At 32.3% G+C, this 21,540-nt stretch overlaps 1 protein-coding gene across 5 annotated transcripts in view; it reads left to right on the plus strand.

Moving 5' to 3' along the window:
* Positions 1-9,049, plus strand: part of LOC120353680 — a 70,588-nt gene extending 61,539 nt beyond the window's left edge. For 4 of the 5 annotated variants that reach the window (XM_039438363.1, XM_039438366.1, XM_039438364.1 and 1 more), the window contains 4 exons: positions 1,549-1,732; positions 3,693-3,762; positions 4,654-4,688; positions 7,725-9,049. In XM_039438363.1, coding sequence (XP_039294297.1) covers positions 1,549-1,732; positions 3,693-3,762; positions 4,654-4,688; positions 7,725-7,795 — 360 coding nt within the window. In that variant the 3' untranslated portion in view covers positions 7,796-9,049. The remainder of the gene's footprint in view (positions 1-1,548; positions 1,733-3,692; positions 3,763-4,653; positions 4,689-7,724) is intronic. The other variant, XR_005572521.1, reaches the window with a different exon arrangement.
* The last annotated feature ends 12,491 nt before the right edge of the window (positions 9,050-21,540 follow it).

Here is a 21,540-nt window from a genome sequence, read left to right on the forward strand (position 1 = left end):
TTCATTTTTCAATGTCTCAAATAGCCAGAGACAACAGAGAAATTGAATACACTTTTTTACTTTTTGTGTACGGTAGTTGAGAAGTTTATATTGTGGTAATTATTCACATTGAATAGAGAAACTAAGAAATTTTCAAAAACCACAGATTTATTGATAGTTAGAAAGACCATCTTCGGTTGTTACACCATTGTCAATCTCTGTTAACTCACAGGCTTCGGTTGTTACACCATTGTCAATCTCTGAGTTTATCAGACAGAGTGTGAGTTTATCAGAGTTTGGCAATGGTGTAACAACCAAAACCTCAACCAAAAGTCTTTCTAGCTTTTAATAAAGTCTATGGTTTTTGACAAATTATTAGTCTTTTGATTTAAGATTTAATTTTTTTGTCTACCGTATGTTTAATACACTTCAACTTCATAGTTTGATTGTACGGAAAGAGATGGATGTTGTAGTATTCCTCCATTGATTGAAGACATTGATATTGTCATTACCGTACTACTATATTTGTGCAGAATCAATTCAAATCACAGAATCAGGTTTCATGGCAACACCTACCTATCAGTTCAGCTAAAGATGTGACAGATGCTGCCTTGAAATAACCTGGTTCTGCAATTCAAATTGTTCTTTACAAATATAGTGTATATTTACAACATCAATGCCTCATTCTTCCAATGTATAGTGTATTTATATGAACTTGCAACACTTTACTTCTTCTTCTTTAGCACTACAGCCCAATATGAGCTTTGGCTGCCTCCACTACAGCTCTCCACGTTTCTCGGTCATCAGTCGTTTGTCTCCATCATCTGTCTCTACATCCCATGTTTTGGAGATTGTCTCTCACTTCATCTTCTCACATTATTCACGGTCTTCCTCTCTTCCTTCTTGAATGTAGCATCTCCTTGAATATTATTTTACATCACTTTACTGCTCATTCAAATATTGAGGTAGTCTACGCACTTTAATAATTTAGTTGGTATCCTATAATGTTTTTTTACATCATAGACAAAATTTATAACCTAGATAGATGGTTTTATTTTGATTTATTTTCTTATCAAGCTGATAAAGGTCAAAGACCTGAATATTTTTGTGAATTTATGTGTGTGTATGTGTGTGTCTATGTGTTTGCCATACGCTAATAATAATAAGAATAATAATAGACAAAATTGATGATAAAGATTGATACTAACAATAATTTATAGCAGAGTCAGCTAAATATTCCATCAGGCTGGGAACAAAACAAGCCCACCTCAGAAATAAATAGGATTTTCTCCCACCTTCATCTCCAATCTTTCCTTTTCTTCTCCTCTTCAACCTTCATCCCTTACTTTTATATCCTTTACCTGCCTATTACATGGGAAACCATAATTGGCTAGGTATTTTCCCTCCTTTTTTTTCCAGCACACCCCACCATGAAGCCTGTTTTTGTATTTTATTAGAAATTTATGTTTTATTGTGATTTTTTGTATTTTGATTTCTTTTATTTATTGTGTTGTATTGAATTAAACTATTGATTGATTGTTCAACCTTTGAAATTGATTTCTTCCACAGGGTAGACATTTCTGGAGAAGAATGACAGTTCTTGTAGGATCTATACCGGTACAGGAGATAGAATACTATAGTGGGATCAGTGTGTGGAGATACAGACTTGATAGCTCAACATACAGTGTCAAAATAAGAGAAATATTTTATTACAAGCCAAACAATGAAAGAATAGGCCTACCTGTCAAATTTGGTGAGTTGGCTGATAACCTACGAGCTCATAAAAAATAAGTCAGGAATAGTAGAAAATTATGTACCCTAGTCTCACATCAAATTCCTATTAATCTAACAATAGCAGTAAAGAGTATGTAGTGAGGTCCACGTTATAATGACAGTATTTGCTCAACTTTGAAATTGCTATCCTTGTCTATCATTCGACAAAGCCGGTGGTACTATCCTTTTCTAGGTCCACAACGATGCCAATTATGTTTTTGACAGTGTAGAAATATAATTAATTGATGCAGAGAATCGGCATTGCTATTCTCCTATCTTTGTCCACTGTCATTATAAGGTGGACCTCACTATACAATGAGAAATTCGTTAAAAATAATAATATTATTATTAGAAACACCACGTTGTTTAATTTTTCAATTAGTATGTTAGAATAGAGAAAAAATAGCTAATTATTAGTCTTCAGACTATAGTGAGGTCTACGTTATAATGGCAGTTTTTGTTTAGCATTGGTATTGCTATCCTTGTCTATCATTCAACAAAGCGGATAGCGCTATCTCTTTCTTGCCTTGCTCTGTTGCCAGATCGTCTTTCAAAAATGTAGAATTTATAATTAACGGAATATTTTATTTTAATTGTGAAAATTCATTATAAAATTATTGAAAATAGTTCTTTTTGCAACTAGTGCGCAAAATGACAGTTTGCTGCACCAAAAGAAACGTTTACGCCCGAGCCATAGGTGAGGGCGGAATGGCTTCTTGAGTGCAGCAGAGGAACTTTGCGCACGTACTTCACATTAAATTTTTCCTACAGTTACCATTGAATATGAAAAGTGGGTAATTATAGGTAGAATGATGGCTGAAATCCATCAATATTGTTTGTGTGTGTGATGCTGTTATTAATAACAACCTTAATTAATTTAAAAATTAATAATCCAATTGAAGTTGAAAATTCTCAGCCAAAGTTCTCATTTTTATTCATTCAAGAATCAGAAAAAATACAGATAGAACAAAAAATTCGCATTAAAATACATGCCAACAGCTGATTGGCTGAACCGAGCTGCAAGATGGCCTAACATCAACAAGGATCGGCAACGTTGCTCTCCTATCTTTCTCCACTGCCATTATAACTTGGACCTCACTATAGATATAGTATCATAGAGAAACAATAGCAAAAGTAGATATCCCATGGTACGGGGAATTTATGTCGCAACTTTTACTGTTATCTCATGCCGATTACTATATCGATTATTGTCAATTTTTACTGTTTTGTTGGGGTGAAAGTGTATGAACAGCACAATTTGACAGACTACCAGCGTCACACAGCTGCATAGGGAAGAACTACCTGAACTATTGACTTGGGATAACAGTAAAAGTTGCGACATAAACGCCCTATACCATGGGATATCTACTTATGCCATTGTTTCTCTATGATAGTATTGACCAAAAACTCCATCAAATCCTAGATAGAGGGGAAGTTGTAAAGTTACATCATAAAGTACAATATCATAGTGATATTTTAAAGCGAATAACGACCATGTTCATCTACGGTAACAAATGGGGAATACTTTATATATAGAATTAATTAAGTGTAATTAATTGATCATGATGAAAATGAATTATCAAGTGGAGTAAAGTAAAATCGAATGGCTTTTTGTCGGTGGGCAGTCCCTTAAATTACGGGATGGTCCCACCTCCTGAATATAGGCCTATAATTTAATTATATATTCAATTCAATTATCAAGGCATTGATAAAGTTACAAAAAATGTTTATTATAAAATAGCCTAGTATATAAAATCAAAATTTGATTTTTTTATTCAGCCGCATAATTTTTATCAGTGATAAATGTTTTATATTGAATAATACAATTTGTATTAAGATCTGTGGATTACCGTATTTATTTTCAGGTAGGTTCCTTTAAGGTTCGCTTAAGGTAGCTTATTTATTTAATAAACGTTTTTTTTTATTCAATTCTATTCTAGGTGGAGTGGTGAAACTTATGAAGCCGCCGAAAGAGAGACACTATGAGACAAAGTTGAAAAAACATACATAGTAAGTATTTTTGCAGTAGAAATTATTGAGTATTAGATACAAAGGTAATCTTAGTGAGTATATCTCTAATTAAAAGGTAAATTTCCTCATATTCAATCACCAACCTTATACTTCCCCATCATTCATAGTTGAGAATGTATTTGTATCAATGTATAAATAAATAAACAAATATTTTTTGAAGTTGCTTTCCATGACGAAACACGTACTATGTAATAACTTTGTTGTAGTTCAGACACTGTGTTACTTGTAAATATTTGAAAAAAAACCACTTACTTTTGTTGGAGTATTGAGGAAGCTCAATGGAAGCTCCTGGAAGAGGCTGATGAAGTTCCACTTCAGGAGTGGAATGCATTCCTCAATACTCCAACAAAAGTAAGTGTTTTTTTCAAATATTTAAAATTAACACATTGTCTGAACTCTGAACTACACCAAAGTGAATATTTTTTATTATATTGAATACTATATTGGTAAATAACTCCTTTGACAACCGATTTGGATATTGTTGATTATTTTAAATTTGACATAGCCAAGTCAAATGTTATCATAACAAGATCAATTGACATAGGTAAGTCAATTTGACAATTGAATTTTATTCTAACTTGTATATTATTATGACAACCAAATGTCAACACGTAAGTTATTATCCATGAAAATACTCTTAACAAGCATTTTCAAGGCAATCCTCATACTACACGGTACTTACATTCATATTGTACACATTTAAGTTATTCTTCAATATTCAGATAATACAAGATTGTGGCTTACTATTTGTAATATTCTATCATTCACTATACATACCGTATATTACTTCCGCCTTTGAAAAAATGCTGAGTAAAACTTCAATATTTTCCATTGAACTCACTAATAAAATTTCATTTGAATTTTTTTCAGTAAATATAACAAAATGAGCAACCAAATGCCAACACGTAAGTCATTTTTGTATTCATTTATTTGCTGCTACATGCAATAAGTTAATAGAATAGCTTATTCATTTTGTATTTTCATTATTTATTTTTACCATAAGTACATCATTGAAAGATCGGGAGAGAATAAATAAGATTTATTCTATACTAGCTGGCCCGGCGAACTTTGTACCGCCAAATAGTTGATGCATCTCATGACAAACTTTAGCTGGATGCACACCTGAGGAGGCGCGATGCGACATTTTGCATCCAGGTGCTTCTTGCTTATTTGTTTGAATAGAAGAACTCTTACACACAGAATCGGGCATGGCGTGGAACGGTGTCATAAGGCAATCTCCATAAGATTAACACTTTGTATCACCAAGCCGCGCCTCCTTAAGTGTGATTAGCCTTAGCTTAATCTGATGCACTATATTTTTATGAAAATTATCGAGCAATCAGTATTTACATTTATACGGTACCTATGTGCTTAGTTAGTTGTACAGCAGTTTGTATTTTCAGATATATTTGAATGCAGCTTATTGCTGGGAGATTGAATGGTATATCTCCTTGCTGCTGATTTTCCCGTGCATATTCTAAATTTCGAGTTCATACCGCGGCATTGTTATTAGAATTAAAATTTTGTGAATCAGTAGAAAAGAAATAGAAAAACAGATATACCGACGGCTGTTGGGTGATGCAATGATTATAACAGCTGATTTTTATTTCTGTTAGCTCACAATAATCTTCTCCCATGAGGATTACATGTAAACTTTGAAGGACTTTGTAGGAAAGAGTCCTGAAGTTGGATCATATATTTGATAAGCCATAAACCTGCTCCTGAACATAACAAACACAACTAAGAAAAAACATAAAATTCTGTGTACACATGAAAATTTATTGAATGTCAAAATTTGAGGCTCGATTTTTATTTATACAGACTACTTGTATTTGTACTTGATCAATCATTTCTATATTCATTATTTTTCTAGTGTCATAATGTTAGCAGTTCAATCACATTTTGAGTTTGAACTTGAACCATCAACTTATCCATTTGTAACACATTATAATGAATGCTACCATATATAGCTTGATTCAATCCTCCATCATTGATCTATAATCTCAATAGCAACCTAAATCTAGATAGCAGAAATCTAATAGCAACCTTATTTAGACAACCTAAATCGACAAATTATTGAAATTTTGAATCATTAAATGCTCATTTTTGAATTAGTGTCATGATTTACTGTAATCTTCAAATTGCAACAGTTTGAACCCTGAGCTCTTCTTTTCATTATTTTTCTAGTGTCATAATGTTAGCAGTTCAATCACATTTTGAGTTTGAACTTGAACCATCAACTTATCCATTTGTAACACATTATAATGAATGCTACCATATATAGCTTGATTCAATCCTCCATCATTGATCTATAATCTCAATAGCAACCTAAATCTAGATAGCAGAAATCTAAAATCAACCTAATTTAGACAACAGAAAATGACAAATTATTGAATTTTTAAATCATTGAATGCTCATTTTTGAATTAGTGTCATGATTTACTGTACTATTCAATTTGCAACAGTTTGAGCCCTGAGCTTGTGTCATAAGTGTAATCATAGAGAAACAATAGCATAAGTAGATATCCCATGGTATAGGACGTTTATGTCGCAACTTTTACTGTTATCTCAAGCTGATAGTCCACGTAGTTCTATCCTGTGAAGCTTTATGACGTTGCTATTCTCTCATATTGTGACGTTCATACACTCTTACCCGGTCAAAACAGTAAAAATCGACAATAATCGACTTGAGATAACAGTAAAAGTTGCGACATAAACGCCCTATACCATGTGATATCCATTTACGCTATTGTTTCTCTATGGTGTAATCTAATTTGTAATGATGAGTGGAGCACCTTACTGCTTGGAGATTGAATGGTATATCTCCTTGCTGCTGATTTTCCCGTGCATATTCAAAATTTCGCGTTCATACCGCGGCATTATTATAAGAATTAAAATTTTGTGAATCAGTAGAAAAAAATAGAAAAACAGATATACCGACGGCTGTTGGGTGACGCAATGATTATAACAGCTGATTTTTATTTCTGTTAGCTCACAAATCTTCTACAATAAGGATTACATGTAAACTTTGAAGGACCTGGTAGGAAAGAGTCCTAAAGTCGGATCATATATTTGATAAGCCATAAACCTGCTCCTGAACATAACAAACACAACTAAGAAAAAAACATAAAATTCTGTGTACACATGAAAAGTTATTGAATGTCAAAATTTGAGGCTCGATTTTTATTTATATAGACTACTTGTATTTGTACTTGATCAATCATTTCTATCTTTTCATTATTTTTCTAGTGTCATAATGTTAGCAGTTCAATCACATTTTGAGTTTGAACCATCAACTTATCCATTTGTAACACATTATAATGAATGCTACCATATATAGCTTGATTCAATCCTCCATCATTGATATATAATCTCAATAGCAACCTAAATCTAGATAGCAGAAATCTAAAATCAACCTAATTTAGACAACAGAAAATGACAAATTATTGAATTTTTAAATCATTGAATGCTCATTTTTGAATTAGTGTCATGATTTACTGTACTATTCAATTTGCAACAGTTTGAGCCCTGAGCTTGTGTCATAAGTGTAATCATAGAGAAACAATAGCATAAGTAGATATCCCATGGTATAGGACGTTTATGTCGCAACTTTTACTGTTATCTCAAGCTGATAGTCCACGTAGTTCTATCCTGTGAAGTTTTATGACGTTGCTAGTCTCTCATATTGTGACGTTCATACACTCTTACCCGGTCAAAACAGTAAAAATCGACAATAATCGACTTGAGATAACAGTAAAAGTTGCGACATAAACGCCCTATACCATGTGATATCCATTTACGCTATTGTTTCTCTATGGTGTAATCTAATTTGTAATGATGAGTGGAGCACCTTACTGCTTGGTTTGTTAGTGTGTTCCTGTTTCGTTATAATCACTTTAATTCTCTTATTTTATTAATTTGATTTTATTGACTTGATTGAAGGTTTGTATCCTGATTATGATGACGATACTGATGACGAAGATTTACTAGATATGGGAGCGGCAGTAATATAAAAATTCCGATGCAATCTAATCAGCAAGTTTTCATGTGTTATTTTGTCATCACTGCTAAATAAAATTTATAAATCACACCCATTCTTGAGTTATAAGCATGTCAACCAAATCTGGGAGATTTGTATTTTCCATGAATAAAACATAACATCATTGATTTTGCAAAAATGGTAAAAAATTAAAAACGCTCAAAATCTTAGGAATGATAGAACTTGACGAGAGTAACAATAATATGTCATCACATTGGCCAAATTCACTCCTATTCTTGAGTTATAAGCATTAATTTGAAGATGAGTGATTTTTCTGATCTGAGAGAGGAGGAAAGATTCTATGTTTCAGTGATTAACTCACTCTGTATTGTAGCAAAACGTCTCATATCATTTTAGGTTAGGTTAGGTTAGGTTTCGATTCCAACCCATTTTACATTATACATTTTACATTATTTATGGGTACATTATTTACATTATTTAGGTTAGGTTTCGATTTCAACCCATTTCACATTAGAAATTTTACATTATTTATTATATTACATTTTTTCTCAGTTGAAATCGAATCTTCAATTCAATAAAACTTGATAGCAAATATCAGTGTAATCGATATGTGGACTTATCATAAATTTTACCAGGAGTTTATCAGATACACTTGTGTTGAACATCCTACTGTGACAAAGTTCTATTTCTGAATTAACAGATAATTCTAAACAACATAAAGGGTAAATAAATTCAAAATAACTTTAAAAATAAAGTTTTATTGAGTATAATAAATGAAATTTGTATAGTTGTTTTCTTTATTAGTGAGGTTGGCAAAATTGATGACTTGTCCAGGCTTCACCCGAAAGGCTTTTTAGCTCTCTCATGAAAAAATGGCTGCTGGCTTGTAGAAGTGTTTCTAGTTCTCTTGAAATTTTCTATAGAATTGAAATTTAAAATGTTTTAATTGAGATCTGAATAATTTTATTGTGTTCTAAATTTGTGTTGAATGTTTTGTGTAACAAAGTTCTCTTTCTGAATTAACAGATAATTCTAAACAACATAAAGGGTAAATAAATTCAAAATAACTTTAAAATAAAGTTTTGTGAAAGCCTGTTTTGAAAGTTTTGAAAGCCTGTAGCTAAGTATATAAGCTCAATATGAATAGATAAGTATTTTAGCTTGTAAGAATTTTCTGTTTAGATACCAAATGGTTTTGTTCACTAAATATTTGTTGTAAATTGCCCAAGTATTATGAAAATTAAATTATAATTTGATTTGCTCTGAACTGGACTTTTCATTCATAGGCATTAAATCCGTTCATGATTTATCAAGATATTAGAAAAAATTGGAACCGATGACTTTCCTTAGGTGATAGGTGAAATACTATCAAACCTATTTGGATAAAATTGGTAGCACGGCACATAGCACGACACTTGTTAGGTCAACCTCTCTATCAATAGCCCGAATATCAACCAAATCTGGGAGATTTGTATTTTTCACGAAATCCTGGGAGATTTTAATTTTCCACGAAAACTATGAATAAAACATCATGGATTTTGCAAAAATGGTCAAAAATTAAAATCGCTCAAACTCTCAGAAATGATACTACTTGACGAGACGAACAATAATATGTCATCACATTGGTGAAATCGGTAGGTGGCAGGGTGTCATCCCGTCTACTTGTCACCTCGACATTTTGAGCACAGGCGACAGCTTAAGCCCTAGCGAAAATATATCGCTACCGTCAACTTGGCCCCCCGTCAGCATGTCACCTACTGACATCCTGACGGAGGGACAAGTTGTTGGGGTGACACCCAGACATCTACCCTCTCGTGACATGACTGTCGGTAAATTATCCTACCTCATTTTACGGCGTCATTTGTTTCCTTTCTTTACAACTGACCATCTTTAATAAAAATAACCAATATTGTAGTATTTCATTAAAGATTTTTCAATAAAGGTTTCCAAATTGATATTAAGGGATTGAAGCATGAAGAGGATTTATTCTCTTGAAAAATTGATTGAATTTGAAAAGACTGAACAGTTAAGAGGATGTCATTATCAAGTTTGAACTGTCATTATCAACTGAACAATTAAGATGATGTAATCACTAATAATTGATTACAAAACTCACACCTAACAGAAACTCACCCCTACACTCAGACGAATAGTCTTGTAGGGGTATTCCAGTATTTCAATGTAACCTCTGTATTTTTTATGGAATAAAGAATATTTGAATTTTATTTGTGCACAACAGATACGTATGGAAAGTGATAGATGAAAAAAGAACTAATGAAAGATTCCAAGCCATCATCGATTTATTCATTTTACATTCAATTCACGTTCATAATTGAAAATAGTTGACTATTTTTCAAAATGATTCATAACTGATACAGCAACAAATGATTATTAATAAAGAATAATATATAATTGTAGTTATACAATCAAAATGTAGAATACAGTATGTATTTCAGATAAATGTATTTGCTTTTGTATTTCAAGTTGAACCATAGAGAAAAGATAGCATATAAGCTATTATAAAGTGGACCTCACTATAAGCTAAATAATAAGCTGATAATAGTATCTTAAGTCACAAGGACGGGAAGGGGCCTTTTGCAGGCGAGAATGATGTTTCTAGTCGAGGCGTTAGCCGAGACTAGAATTTCATTCGAGCACTGCAAAAGACATTCACATCCAAGTAGCTTACACTATTTTTTGTCATAATAATCTAGAAAAGAATAATTGAGAAACAGAAAACATTACCTGCTTGTGCTGACATTACTACATGCATTCTATAAACATAAGCTAGTTCAAAAGTTTCGAATCAGGAATTTCTTGATTGTAGTTATGAGCGCTAAAAGGCGGTTTTTGTACCAGTTTTGCTGTTCAAAATTCGGAACTAGGAAACATACTCCACTGTAAGCAAAATTAATTCATAGACAATAGATACAATGCAGGTAAAAACAACAGTCTAGAGGTTATGTAAATGATAACTTAATTCACACACTATTTTGAGTCCAAAAAATGTATATACTAGTATAGTATGCTGTAATGAGAATCATATGTTTATTTGTTCTACAATCAGTTGTTTACCGGCTTGATTTCATGGATGTGAAAAAGCTGAAATTGAATGACTATGACAAAAATGAATGATTATAACATAGGCATCACTATAAGCTTAATAATAAGCTAATAAATGGATAATTATAACATGGAAGCTGAGGTTTTGTTTGTGCTTAAATGCCGTCGTCGACCACGACAGGGTGAGGATCTCAGATTGGGTAAATTTCAATTTGTCTACATAACCTAAACGATTATGTTCAATTTATGTTTTAATGGGCAGGTTGAACTTATACTTTCAAATGGCAATATGTTGATATTATTAGAAATGTTTAATTCTTTAATAATAAGACAAATAATGAAAAGTTATTTGATCAGCTATTTTAGCACACTTGAAATTTGGACAATAAAAATGTCAACAATGCTTGTCGTAGTAGACTGCAGAAATTTACGCACAAACGAAAATGCGCCTTAAGCTAAATAATGAGCTATCCTTCTTAAGCTATCTTTACTCTATGGTTAGATGAGGTTGGGTTGGTGGACCTGGGTGGTGCATAAGGGCTTACATTGTTCAACTATCGACAATTTCACAGCTATGATATTTGGAGGATGTCTCGAGCCAACTGTCAATAGGAGAGCTGGACAGATTTACGAGGTCCTCATTGGAGGAGAGCTCTTGCAGCGGCGTCATCTCGACCAATCGGCCGTTAGCTAGCACTACACCTCCGCCAATCACATCCGTTTCTTTCTTTTTCTCTTTCAAAAGTCGCTCGCGGCTGTTAGCAACTGTCAAAACAAAATTAAACAGAATTAAATCAAAATCGAACGAAATTACACCTAAATTTAACAGAATTACATCTATTGGATTATGTTGGATCTGAGATTACAATATTCTGGCTTGAACCACTACCTCCGTAAACAAAGCCATAGTGCATTCTGGTGACGTCAGCACAGGTAGGGCTCCTACACCAATAAAAGCACTAGCTGATATAGATCAGCTGAAATCAACACATTTTTATTGGTGTAGGAGCCCTACCTGTGCTGACGTCACCAGAATGCACTATGGATTTGTTTAAGGAGGTAGTGCTCATACACGTACACCCGGTTGCGCAAAATTCTGTTAAGATTTAATCCCTATTGAATGTAACAAGAATCAATCAGAGAAGCTTCCTTTTCAGGAGAACCTTCTCTGATTGGTTCTCGTGGAGTTTAATCACGATTAAAATTTGACAGGCTTCTGTGCAACCGGGCCTTGATATATGATAAATACCTGACACGTAAACGCATACAGCAATAGACAGACTTAAAGACAGACGGGGAGAAAAAACCATTTCCAAAACCAAAGTCTACATGCAGACGTGAGCAGACATATGCAGACAGACGGATGTCTTTTTTTATTATTTTACAAAGGCGACTTTCTAGAAGTATTTTAAGCCTAGGTGATGATGATGGGATGACTAATAATACAATGTCTGTGTGCGAGGCCACATTCGAACACCTGGGAAGGGATTTTTCATCAGTCTGTTCAATCCAGTTTAAAATGAAATTTAGTTTGATCTGATACTCTGCAAACGGCACTTAATATGGATCTAATCAAGTTAAAACTGAGAATCCGTTTTAACTGGAGCTGAGATAAGAAATTAGGTTCTATTTCCACATTCATGGCTTGAATATATTATTCACTATAACCAAAGATTTACTTAGCCAACCCCAATGAATTCTACAAAATATGAACTAAAGAGGTGATAATACACCGTGATTCAAAAGCAATACCACAACTTTGGAAATTGATAATTCTGCAAATAATAAACGGAGAGTGGAGCATATCTGTGATCGATTCGAGGAAGCTCTTAAGTTTTTTTTAGTTGCTTATTTAGTCCCATTGGCACTCATCTGTCCGTGCCTATTTGAATGAAAACTATCCGAGGCAATGGATCGGCTGCTAAGCAGCTCGAGAAGCCTCCAACAAGCCCTGACCTCACACCCTACGATTTTTTTCTATGGGGTACGTAGAGGATAAGGTGTATCGACCGCCTCCACCAGCTAATATTGAGGAGCTCAGACAAGAAATAACAGCAGCTATACAAACTGTTACGCCGATATGCTACTGAGGGTGTGCAACGAGTTCGAGTATCGTATTGATATCACTCGAGTGTCTGGAGGGGGTCACATTGAACATTTGTGAACTTGTTTTCTAGTGAGGAAGAACTTATTTTAATACTCTTCATTTTGATTTACAACCCAAGTTTCTATTATGTTTCCTTGATTAAATACAGATTTTCAAAGTTGTGGTATTCTTTTTGAATCACGGTGCATTTTATAGATGGACTTGAAGATAGAATACAATTTTAATGATACAATTATGCTATGGGCCATTCAATAGATTAATTTGTGCTCTGGTGTGGTTACATTGCTGGTCTACATAGAATGTAAATTCACAAAAAAACAAACAAAAAACCTTGTAATGTAGGGGGATATCGTTGTTGTGGGATTTATATAAGAACTATCAGTTCCGGTTCCTTCAAACATCTAACTATGCAGTGGAAGTTTTTCCAAAGCTCAACATTTCAGAGTTCAAAATTAAAATTCAGTCAAGGATTGTAGAAATTTCCATAATATTCAAGTGCTGATAACAATATTAATATTAATGATCAATGAATGTTAATAATAGATGGAAATAAAATGGAAGTTGCATTTGTTCAAATGCTAATTAATGAATAATTATTATTATTTGTGATGGTTTCTTGATCCATTCCGAGCTGCTATGTATTAACACACTTTTTTCTATGTATTTAAACAAGACATTCAGTCAAATATTAAGTAAATAATTGAAAACGTTTACTTACTGACTGAAGAACTTTCAACCGTCTAGCGATCATTTTCAACACTGTTCTCGTGTACATAGAAAAAAGTGTGTTATTATTAAACGAAAATAAAATGAGCGCTGCCATCCAGAGATTGTCAGTTTGGTGTAAGAGTAAGCATTCCTGACCGGCAATTAGGAGGTACTGGGTTCGATTCCCGGGCTGACAAATGTTTTTTGTATAGTAGCGCTCATCGAATTTCCATCTAGCTGTTTACCCTGTTGTCAATATTTGCAGTAGCAGAAGTCTTCGGGGTGATTTACAGCATTTAATTGGAATTTTTGTTTAATAATAATTATGAATGTTAATAATAATTTGAAGTTAGTAAGATTCACTTGAAACATTCTGCATTTCTTTTGAAATACATTACCTACTCTAGAACATGGTACGCCATAGTGGAGTAGGTCAATTTCCACACAGAAAAAACTAAACAAGTAGAGGACACATTAAAAGAATTTTTTGTAACTAACTTTTGTATGTAATATTGTAATTTATCTAATATTTTGTGTAATTGATGATGTAGTTTCAGTTTTTTGGGGGAAATAAACATTTATTTATTTATTATTAATGCTGGCAGTGGATTCAGTTGTAATTCAATAGTTTGAGAATATTGACAAAACATATACATAATTATTTTATTATACAATTAGTCAATATATTTGTTATACATGTTATATTTTGTCAATATTCTCAAACTCTTGAATTACAGTATCACTATATTATGCCTTACTACGTGATAAGATCATCTTCACATTATTCTATTATCTAAACAAATTCTATAAGCACTAATAGTGTTGGTGAATATTAGTGCAGTGCTCAAACTATTACACAATTACTGTATTATAATAGTAATTACTATCACTAAATCAATCTCTACAAAAATGCAATATTTTCATAGCAGTGCTGCTTGAATCCAATCATGATGTACCTGAACTAGTGAGGTATTTGTTATGCATCAAAAATTGTGACTTGAAATCGTGAAATTTACAGTGAAGCCAATGAGATCTGTCTCAAGTGCCAAGGATGTTTTTGAAAAAGTTTAGTTCTCAATTTACAAAATTCTACTGAGCTTCCATGAATTTATCACTAACTATTTACATTATATGAACAAAGACTATAGTGAGGTCCACGTTATAATGGCAGTGGAGAAAGATAGAAGAACAACGTTGCCGATCCTGTGTCTTGTCAATGCCTTATATAGACGGTAGCTGATACAGGTTTATTAATGTAATATTTACAGTTCATTCTCGTTTGAAATAATCAATTATATTTTATTAAGCCAGAAATTATATTTTTCAATTATATCATAATGAATTTACATAATTAAGATGATATATTTTGTTACTCAATTATTTATTCTACATTGTTCGAAGACGATCTGGCAACAAAGCAAAGCGAGATAGAGATAGCGCTATCGGCTTTGTTGAATGATAGACAAGGATAGCAATACCATTGCTAATCAAACACTGCCATTATAACGTGAACCTCACTATGGTGACTATCATTTTAGAATTTTTTTACGAAATCGGTGACGGTAACATCATTGAAATACTGTGATTGTCAAGATATTTTATATCACGAACTAAAAAATAATATTTAAAAATTAAAAATTATAAAAATACAAGTTAATAAATTACTGAATATTTCGCAGTAATTGAACGAGTAAATACAAGGGGAAGAGATTTGTAAAGAAGGAAAAATATTGAAACAGAGAAACTAAATATACTATCATAGAATATAATAAATTAAACAATATTAATAAAATCTATACCTCTTATAAGAATATGAAAGCCTAGCTTACAATGTGGAAGCTCTATGAAGGCTTTTATTTGAGGTTTAAATACATTAGATACTAACTAGTGAAAATAACCTATAATTCACAGACTAACAGCCGGTTACTTGAGGTCGATCAAGATTTAATCGTTGATTAAAAATTAACCGGAGATCAACTCTTGATCTCCAAGCAACCGACTGAGAGTACTACCTCCGGAAACAAAGGCGTAGTGCATTCATGTGACGTCAGCACAGGTAGGGCTCCTACACCAATAAAAACACTAACTGATATAGATCAGCTGGAATCAACGAATTTTTATTGGTGTAGGAGCCCTACCTCTGCTGACGTCATACGAATGCACTACGGCTTTGTTTACGGAGGTAGTGCCCAGAATAGCCCATTGTATCATAGATTACATCCAAAAGTTAGTTTGACCATAGAGAAACAATAGCGTAAGTAGATATCCCATCGTATAGGGAGTTTATGTCGTAACTTTTACTGTTATCTCAAGCCGATAGTTCACGTAGTTCTTTCCCTTGAAGTTGTATGACACTGTTAGTCTCTCATATTGTGCCGTTCATACACTCTCACCCCAACAAAACAGTAAAAATCGACAATAATCGACAGTAATCGGCTTGAGATAACAGTAAAAGTTACGACATAAACTCCCTATACCATGGGATATCTACTTACGCTATTGTTTCTCTATGGTTTGACTAATGTATTGGAACCCCCGATCTAATGGCATAAATAGCTTGGAATAATAATAAATGATTAATGAAGGTTTATGAATTTATGATACTTATGAAGTTTTTACTCGACTCAAGGACACAATCAAAAATACCTGACTGACATACTTTTTCTGACTTCACCACTCCTGGAGTATAGTAAACTTTGCAAAAAAATAAAATGAGTCAGCACACAGTATTATGAAAAACATTATCAAACTAAACCTTAATTTATTACTTAGATTAATGTGTTTATTACAGATATTGATGTGTATTCGTTATATATTTCAGTGTATATATAAAAAATAGGTACCGTACTTAGTACGGTATTGAAAAGAGGTTCATGGTTTGTTTTTGTACTTAGATACTGAGGGTTTATTTCTATAAACCATATTTCTATAATCTATTCCTATAATCTTATTTCATAAATCATATTTCTAAAAACTTGAAAATTGGAATCAAATGACTTGGAAATCATTGATGAATATCTATCATGTGTCAATCAATTCAAGTGACGTTTATAAATACAATATCCAATTTTTCTTGCTGATGAACTCATTTAAACATGAACTATGAATATTGATTAAAAGTATAAAATTGAGAAAACTGATGTAAGATTCATGTATAATGAGTATATGAGTTTATGGAATAAATTCAAATAATGATGAGATAAATGAAAAAGTTGACATTCTTGCATGTTTCAGTGTCCAAGAATAGTTATCACCCTGATTTTAAACAGGAAACTACAGTACCGGCATATATTCAATCAATTCTGGCCCTAACAATTACACATTTTTGAATTTTAATTGTTTAATCATGTAAAACAATAATAAACTAACGCATGTTTGGAAGAGTCTCTATTTTATTGTTTCAGTCATACTTTTGATTATTCATAAAATTATTTTGACAACAATGATCAGCTGATATGAACCATATTGCAAATAATGTGTTTCAGAAAACTAATAAAAAAGTGAAAAGTGAAATCTTAACCTAATTCTTTTTTGAAACTTTTATTTGTATAAATTTGGGAGGAAAGTTTTGGGCTATGCCGGTTGTCTTATCCCAATCATATTATTTATTATTATTATGATTTGTGATTGTCAATGAAATAAATAAATGAATAAATATCAGGCTGAGGTTAGACCAAACGAATAAATGCTTGTTTTGAACAAAGATTGATAAAAATCTGAATAAAGCCAGTTTAAAAACTCCAGAAAACCTATGAAAACTATGCCGTGCTACCAATTTTTCCTTAAACGGTTGGAATAGCATATAACACCTATCACACTAAGGAAAGTTGTCGGCTCCAATAAAATAGATACTTGATAAACTGTGAATGGATCTATTGCCTATGAATGAGAAATCCAGTTTTCAGAGCAAATTAACTTATAATCTTCAGATGAAAATTTTTGCAAAAACACAGAAATATAAAACGAACAATAACTTATAAGCTTAATGATTTCAAGTAACTACGAACTAAAATACTTATCTAGTTTACAGTTGAAACACAGTGGCTATTGGCTTTACTACACTAATAGCGAATTTTGCACAAAAATTTATATAAACTTCAATCTAAAACATTAATAAATTCATTTAAACAGACAATAACTCAGAGCACAAAATTATACAAGCAACAGCCAGCCATTAGTTTCAGAAGAAGGTCCAACAGGAAAAAGGACACAATTTGCCAGTCACGAAAGACAACGCCCTCTTCAATATCGATCTTTACAGACACGTCAACACAAAATTATAACTTATAAATTTAGAATTCACATTCTACATCTGTTCTCAATAAAACTTTAATTTGAAAATGTTATTTTATATTTTTATACATATATTCTATTTAAATAAACCATTTATTCTGTTATTTTGTTAACCCTGCCTCGGTGACATTATGGAACAATGCAACAAACATTTACGATAATAAATTCTCCGTCAAAAAGTTTATCCGTCTATTGATAACTCTGACATTTACTATAAAGTTTCATAGATCTCGAATTGAAGATTCGATTTAAATGTGAGAAGAAAAATGTAATATTACAAATACCCCCCTCTTGACATAAAAAAAATTTTACTGTTTGAAAAATTTAAAGAAAAAATTTACATTGACCCTAATGAAAATTGTTGAAATTTAAATTCGAGAACAGTAACAATTTTTTCTAGAAAAACATTACATGTCATCCAAAAATATTGAAAATTATTATAAAAATTCATCAATAGCGTTTGTTATATGTTTCCAAACAATATCTCAAAATATAGAATATCAATATTACTTTTGATTTAGCTTTATAATTTAAAGAAAAATATCTCAACAGAAAGTTTAATATGTAAAGAATAGTTTTTTGAAATTGCACACAAATTTAATAAATAGAAAAATTTAATTTTTATTGCATAAAAAAATTTAGTATGTTGAATGAAAAATTTATTATTATTATTATTTTTTAAATGAATTGATGAATTGTTACATTTAATTTTCACATAAAATTTCAATAAATCAAAAAATGTTCATTTCTTTCACTATTGACGCTGTTGATTTTATTGATGCACATTTTGGAAAACAGTCCGTTAAGGCACTCAGTATGATTTTCAGTTTAGTGTGACTCCAGTGTGATGACGTTAGTGTTGGGCTGATCTGGATGCACGTAGTGTTGGGCTGATACTTGTAGTCGACTGCTGCATACCAAACTCGATACAGGTGACATCTCTGTTAGCATTTCTTCATGTTTGTAGTAGACGGCTGCATTCCAAATTCAATACAGGGTCACATAAATTTTGTATCATATTTGTAATTATACAATGTACATTTCAGGCTTGAAATGACATGTAATTTGTTTTTTGGAAAAGAGATAGACGCTGCATACAGGATTAATTTAGGTGAGGATTAATTTAGGTAAAGTTTGGTTTTTTGATATTTTCAGCTTTCAAGGTTTAGAGTTCTGCATACAGGAATAATTTAGGAGAGGATTTTTTGAATCAATTCTTTCATGATACTGTGACTGTTCTTCTGAATTCAAAGTTGTGAATGTGAACATGGATGGCAATTACCTCCAGGTAATGCAGTAGTGTTGAAGTTTGAGATACCGAGTCAGCAATAAGCATTGGCATTGCTATTGGCGTATGCTTTGGTGTCGGCTTTGGCATCGGCGTTAATATTGGCATTGGCGCAGGCATTGGCATTGGCATTGGCGCAGGCATTGACATCAGCACAGGCATCGGCGTTGATTTTGGTATCAGCATTGGCGCAGGCATTGGCGTAGCTATTTGCATTGATTTTTGTTGTTGGCATTGGCACAGATTTTGGCATTGGCGTAGCTATTGGCATTGGCGCAGGCATTGGCGTAGCTATTGGCATTGATTTTTGTTGTTGGCATTGGCGCAGATTTTGGCATTGATTTTTGTTGTTGACATCAGCATTGGCGCAGGCTTTGGCATAGTTATTGGTGTTGACATTGTTGTTGGCATCAGCGTTGGCGCAGATTTTGGCATCAGCATTGGCGCAGATTTTGGCATCAGCATTGGCGCAGATATTGGCTTCGGCGCAGGCATCGGCGTAGATTTTGGCGTAGTTATTGGTGTTGATATTGGTGTTGACATTGGCGTAGTTATTGGTATTGACGTAGCTATTGGCATTGGCTTTTGTTGTTGGCATCAGCATTGGCGCAGGCTTTTGGCATAGCTATTGGCATTGATTTTTGCATCAGCATTGGCGCAGATATTGGCTTCGGCGTAGCTATTGGCGTTGACATCAGCACAGGCATTGGCGTAGATTTTGGCGTAGTTATTGGCGTTGACATTAGCGTAGTTATTGGTATTGGCCGCAGCGTAGATTTAGGCGTAGATATTGGCGTAGTTATGTCACACTAGTTTGAAAATCACCCAAATGTTCTTAACACTCTTCATGGCGTTCACTTGTTACTGATTTCGAGATTCACATGATAACTATTTCAATGTTAATGTCTGTGCTGTACCTGTTATCTTAAAATGCTTATAAACTAAGAAGAAAAACTTGATAGGCTATCCATACAATCTAATACACATAAAATTATTTTAAGTATCTATGAAATTGAAATTTGTTAACATCTTATTATACAGTCAGCAATACATAATTGTGAAATATGGACATATCAATGATAAATTTAAAAAAAAAATCATTCATTTCATCTATTCACTGTTCAAATATCAAAATTTAATCCATTCTTCAAAATAGAAATATAATTTCATAACACCCTGTATCATTATCAAATTGTAAAAACAAACATCATACAACACAACAAAAATTTAATTTCAATACATATTTCAATAATTTCAGACATTTGGTTTTCTATTCAATCATTTCATAATATATTTGCATTTCATTATTATTTATATAACATTTCATATAGCATGTTCATTTCACATTTATGATTTATCATTCAGGGTTCAAAATTATTTAGTTTTAATTTTGTTCAAAAATTGTATAAAAAGCAAATATTTAATATTATTAATCATCGTTTGTTGGATACTATAGTTTATTTCGACTCTTCAATGTTCTAAACACAAACTACATTTCATGACAAAACTTTACTATCAAACATTAAACAAGAAATCATTCAAAACATCAATAATATTCTGCTTCAAAGGCAAACAATATTCATAAGTAATCATCATTTTGCATCTATGGCAATCAACATTATTAATCATTATTTTTGCATCTATGGCAATCACATAAGTAATCAACACAAAAAATATTATCTCATTACTGCCTCTCTAAGTCATAACCTCTGTTATTCCTTCTTTAGGCAATAATGGGTTTCCATCTCAAAAACACAATCATACCAGCAAAATTCTAATCAACAAACCCCACTAAAAATCTACATACACTCCAGCATCCATTTCAAACGATAATCATCATATCAAAATTTATAGAAAAAACAGTTTTAAAATTTAAAAAAAATATCAATTACAAACACTTTAGAAAAATTTAGCTTTACTTCATTTCAATGATAATATAACACAACGTTTTAAATTAACCAATTATTTTTAAATAATTTAAAATTTAAAGACTGTATAATACGTATAACATTCAAGATTTGATACAAAGATGATCAGATGAAATACTGGGTAAATAAGTCCCTAAAAAATACAGACAAGAGAAAGAAACTGGGTAAAATAAATCCCTAAAACAACCACAAAAAAATTGATACTTCACATAAGTGATACCTGATGAAAAAATATGCCACAAGCAACCAATTCTTTACACTACAATGGATAGATTTTAGAAAAGTTAAAGTTTATCAACAATTAAAGATTAGAAATAAGGACTCTTTAACTTCTAAATTATTGCAGAAAAAAATACAATTAAATGACTATG

Source organism: Nilaparvata lugens, chromosome 11 (genome assembly GCF_014356525.2).
Source record: "Nilaparvata lugens isolate BPH chromosome 11, ASM1435652v1, whole genome shotgun sequence".
Classification (NCBI taxonomy): domain Eukaryota; kingdom Metazoa; phylum Arthropoda; class Insecta; order Hemiptera; family Delphacidae; genus Nilaparvata; species Nilaparvata lugens.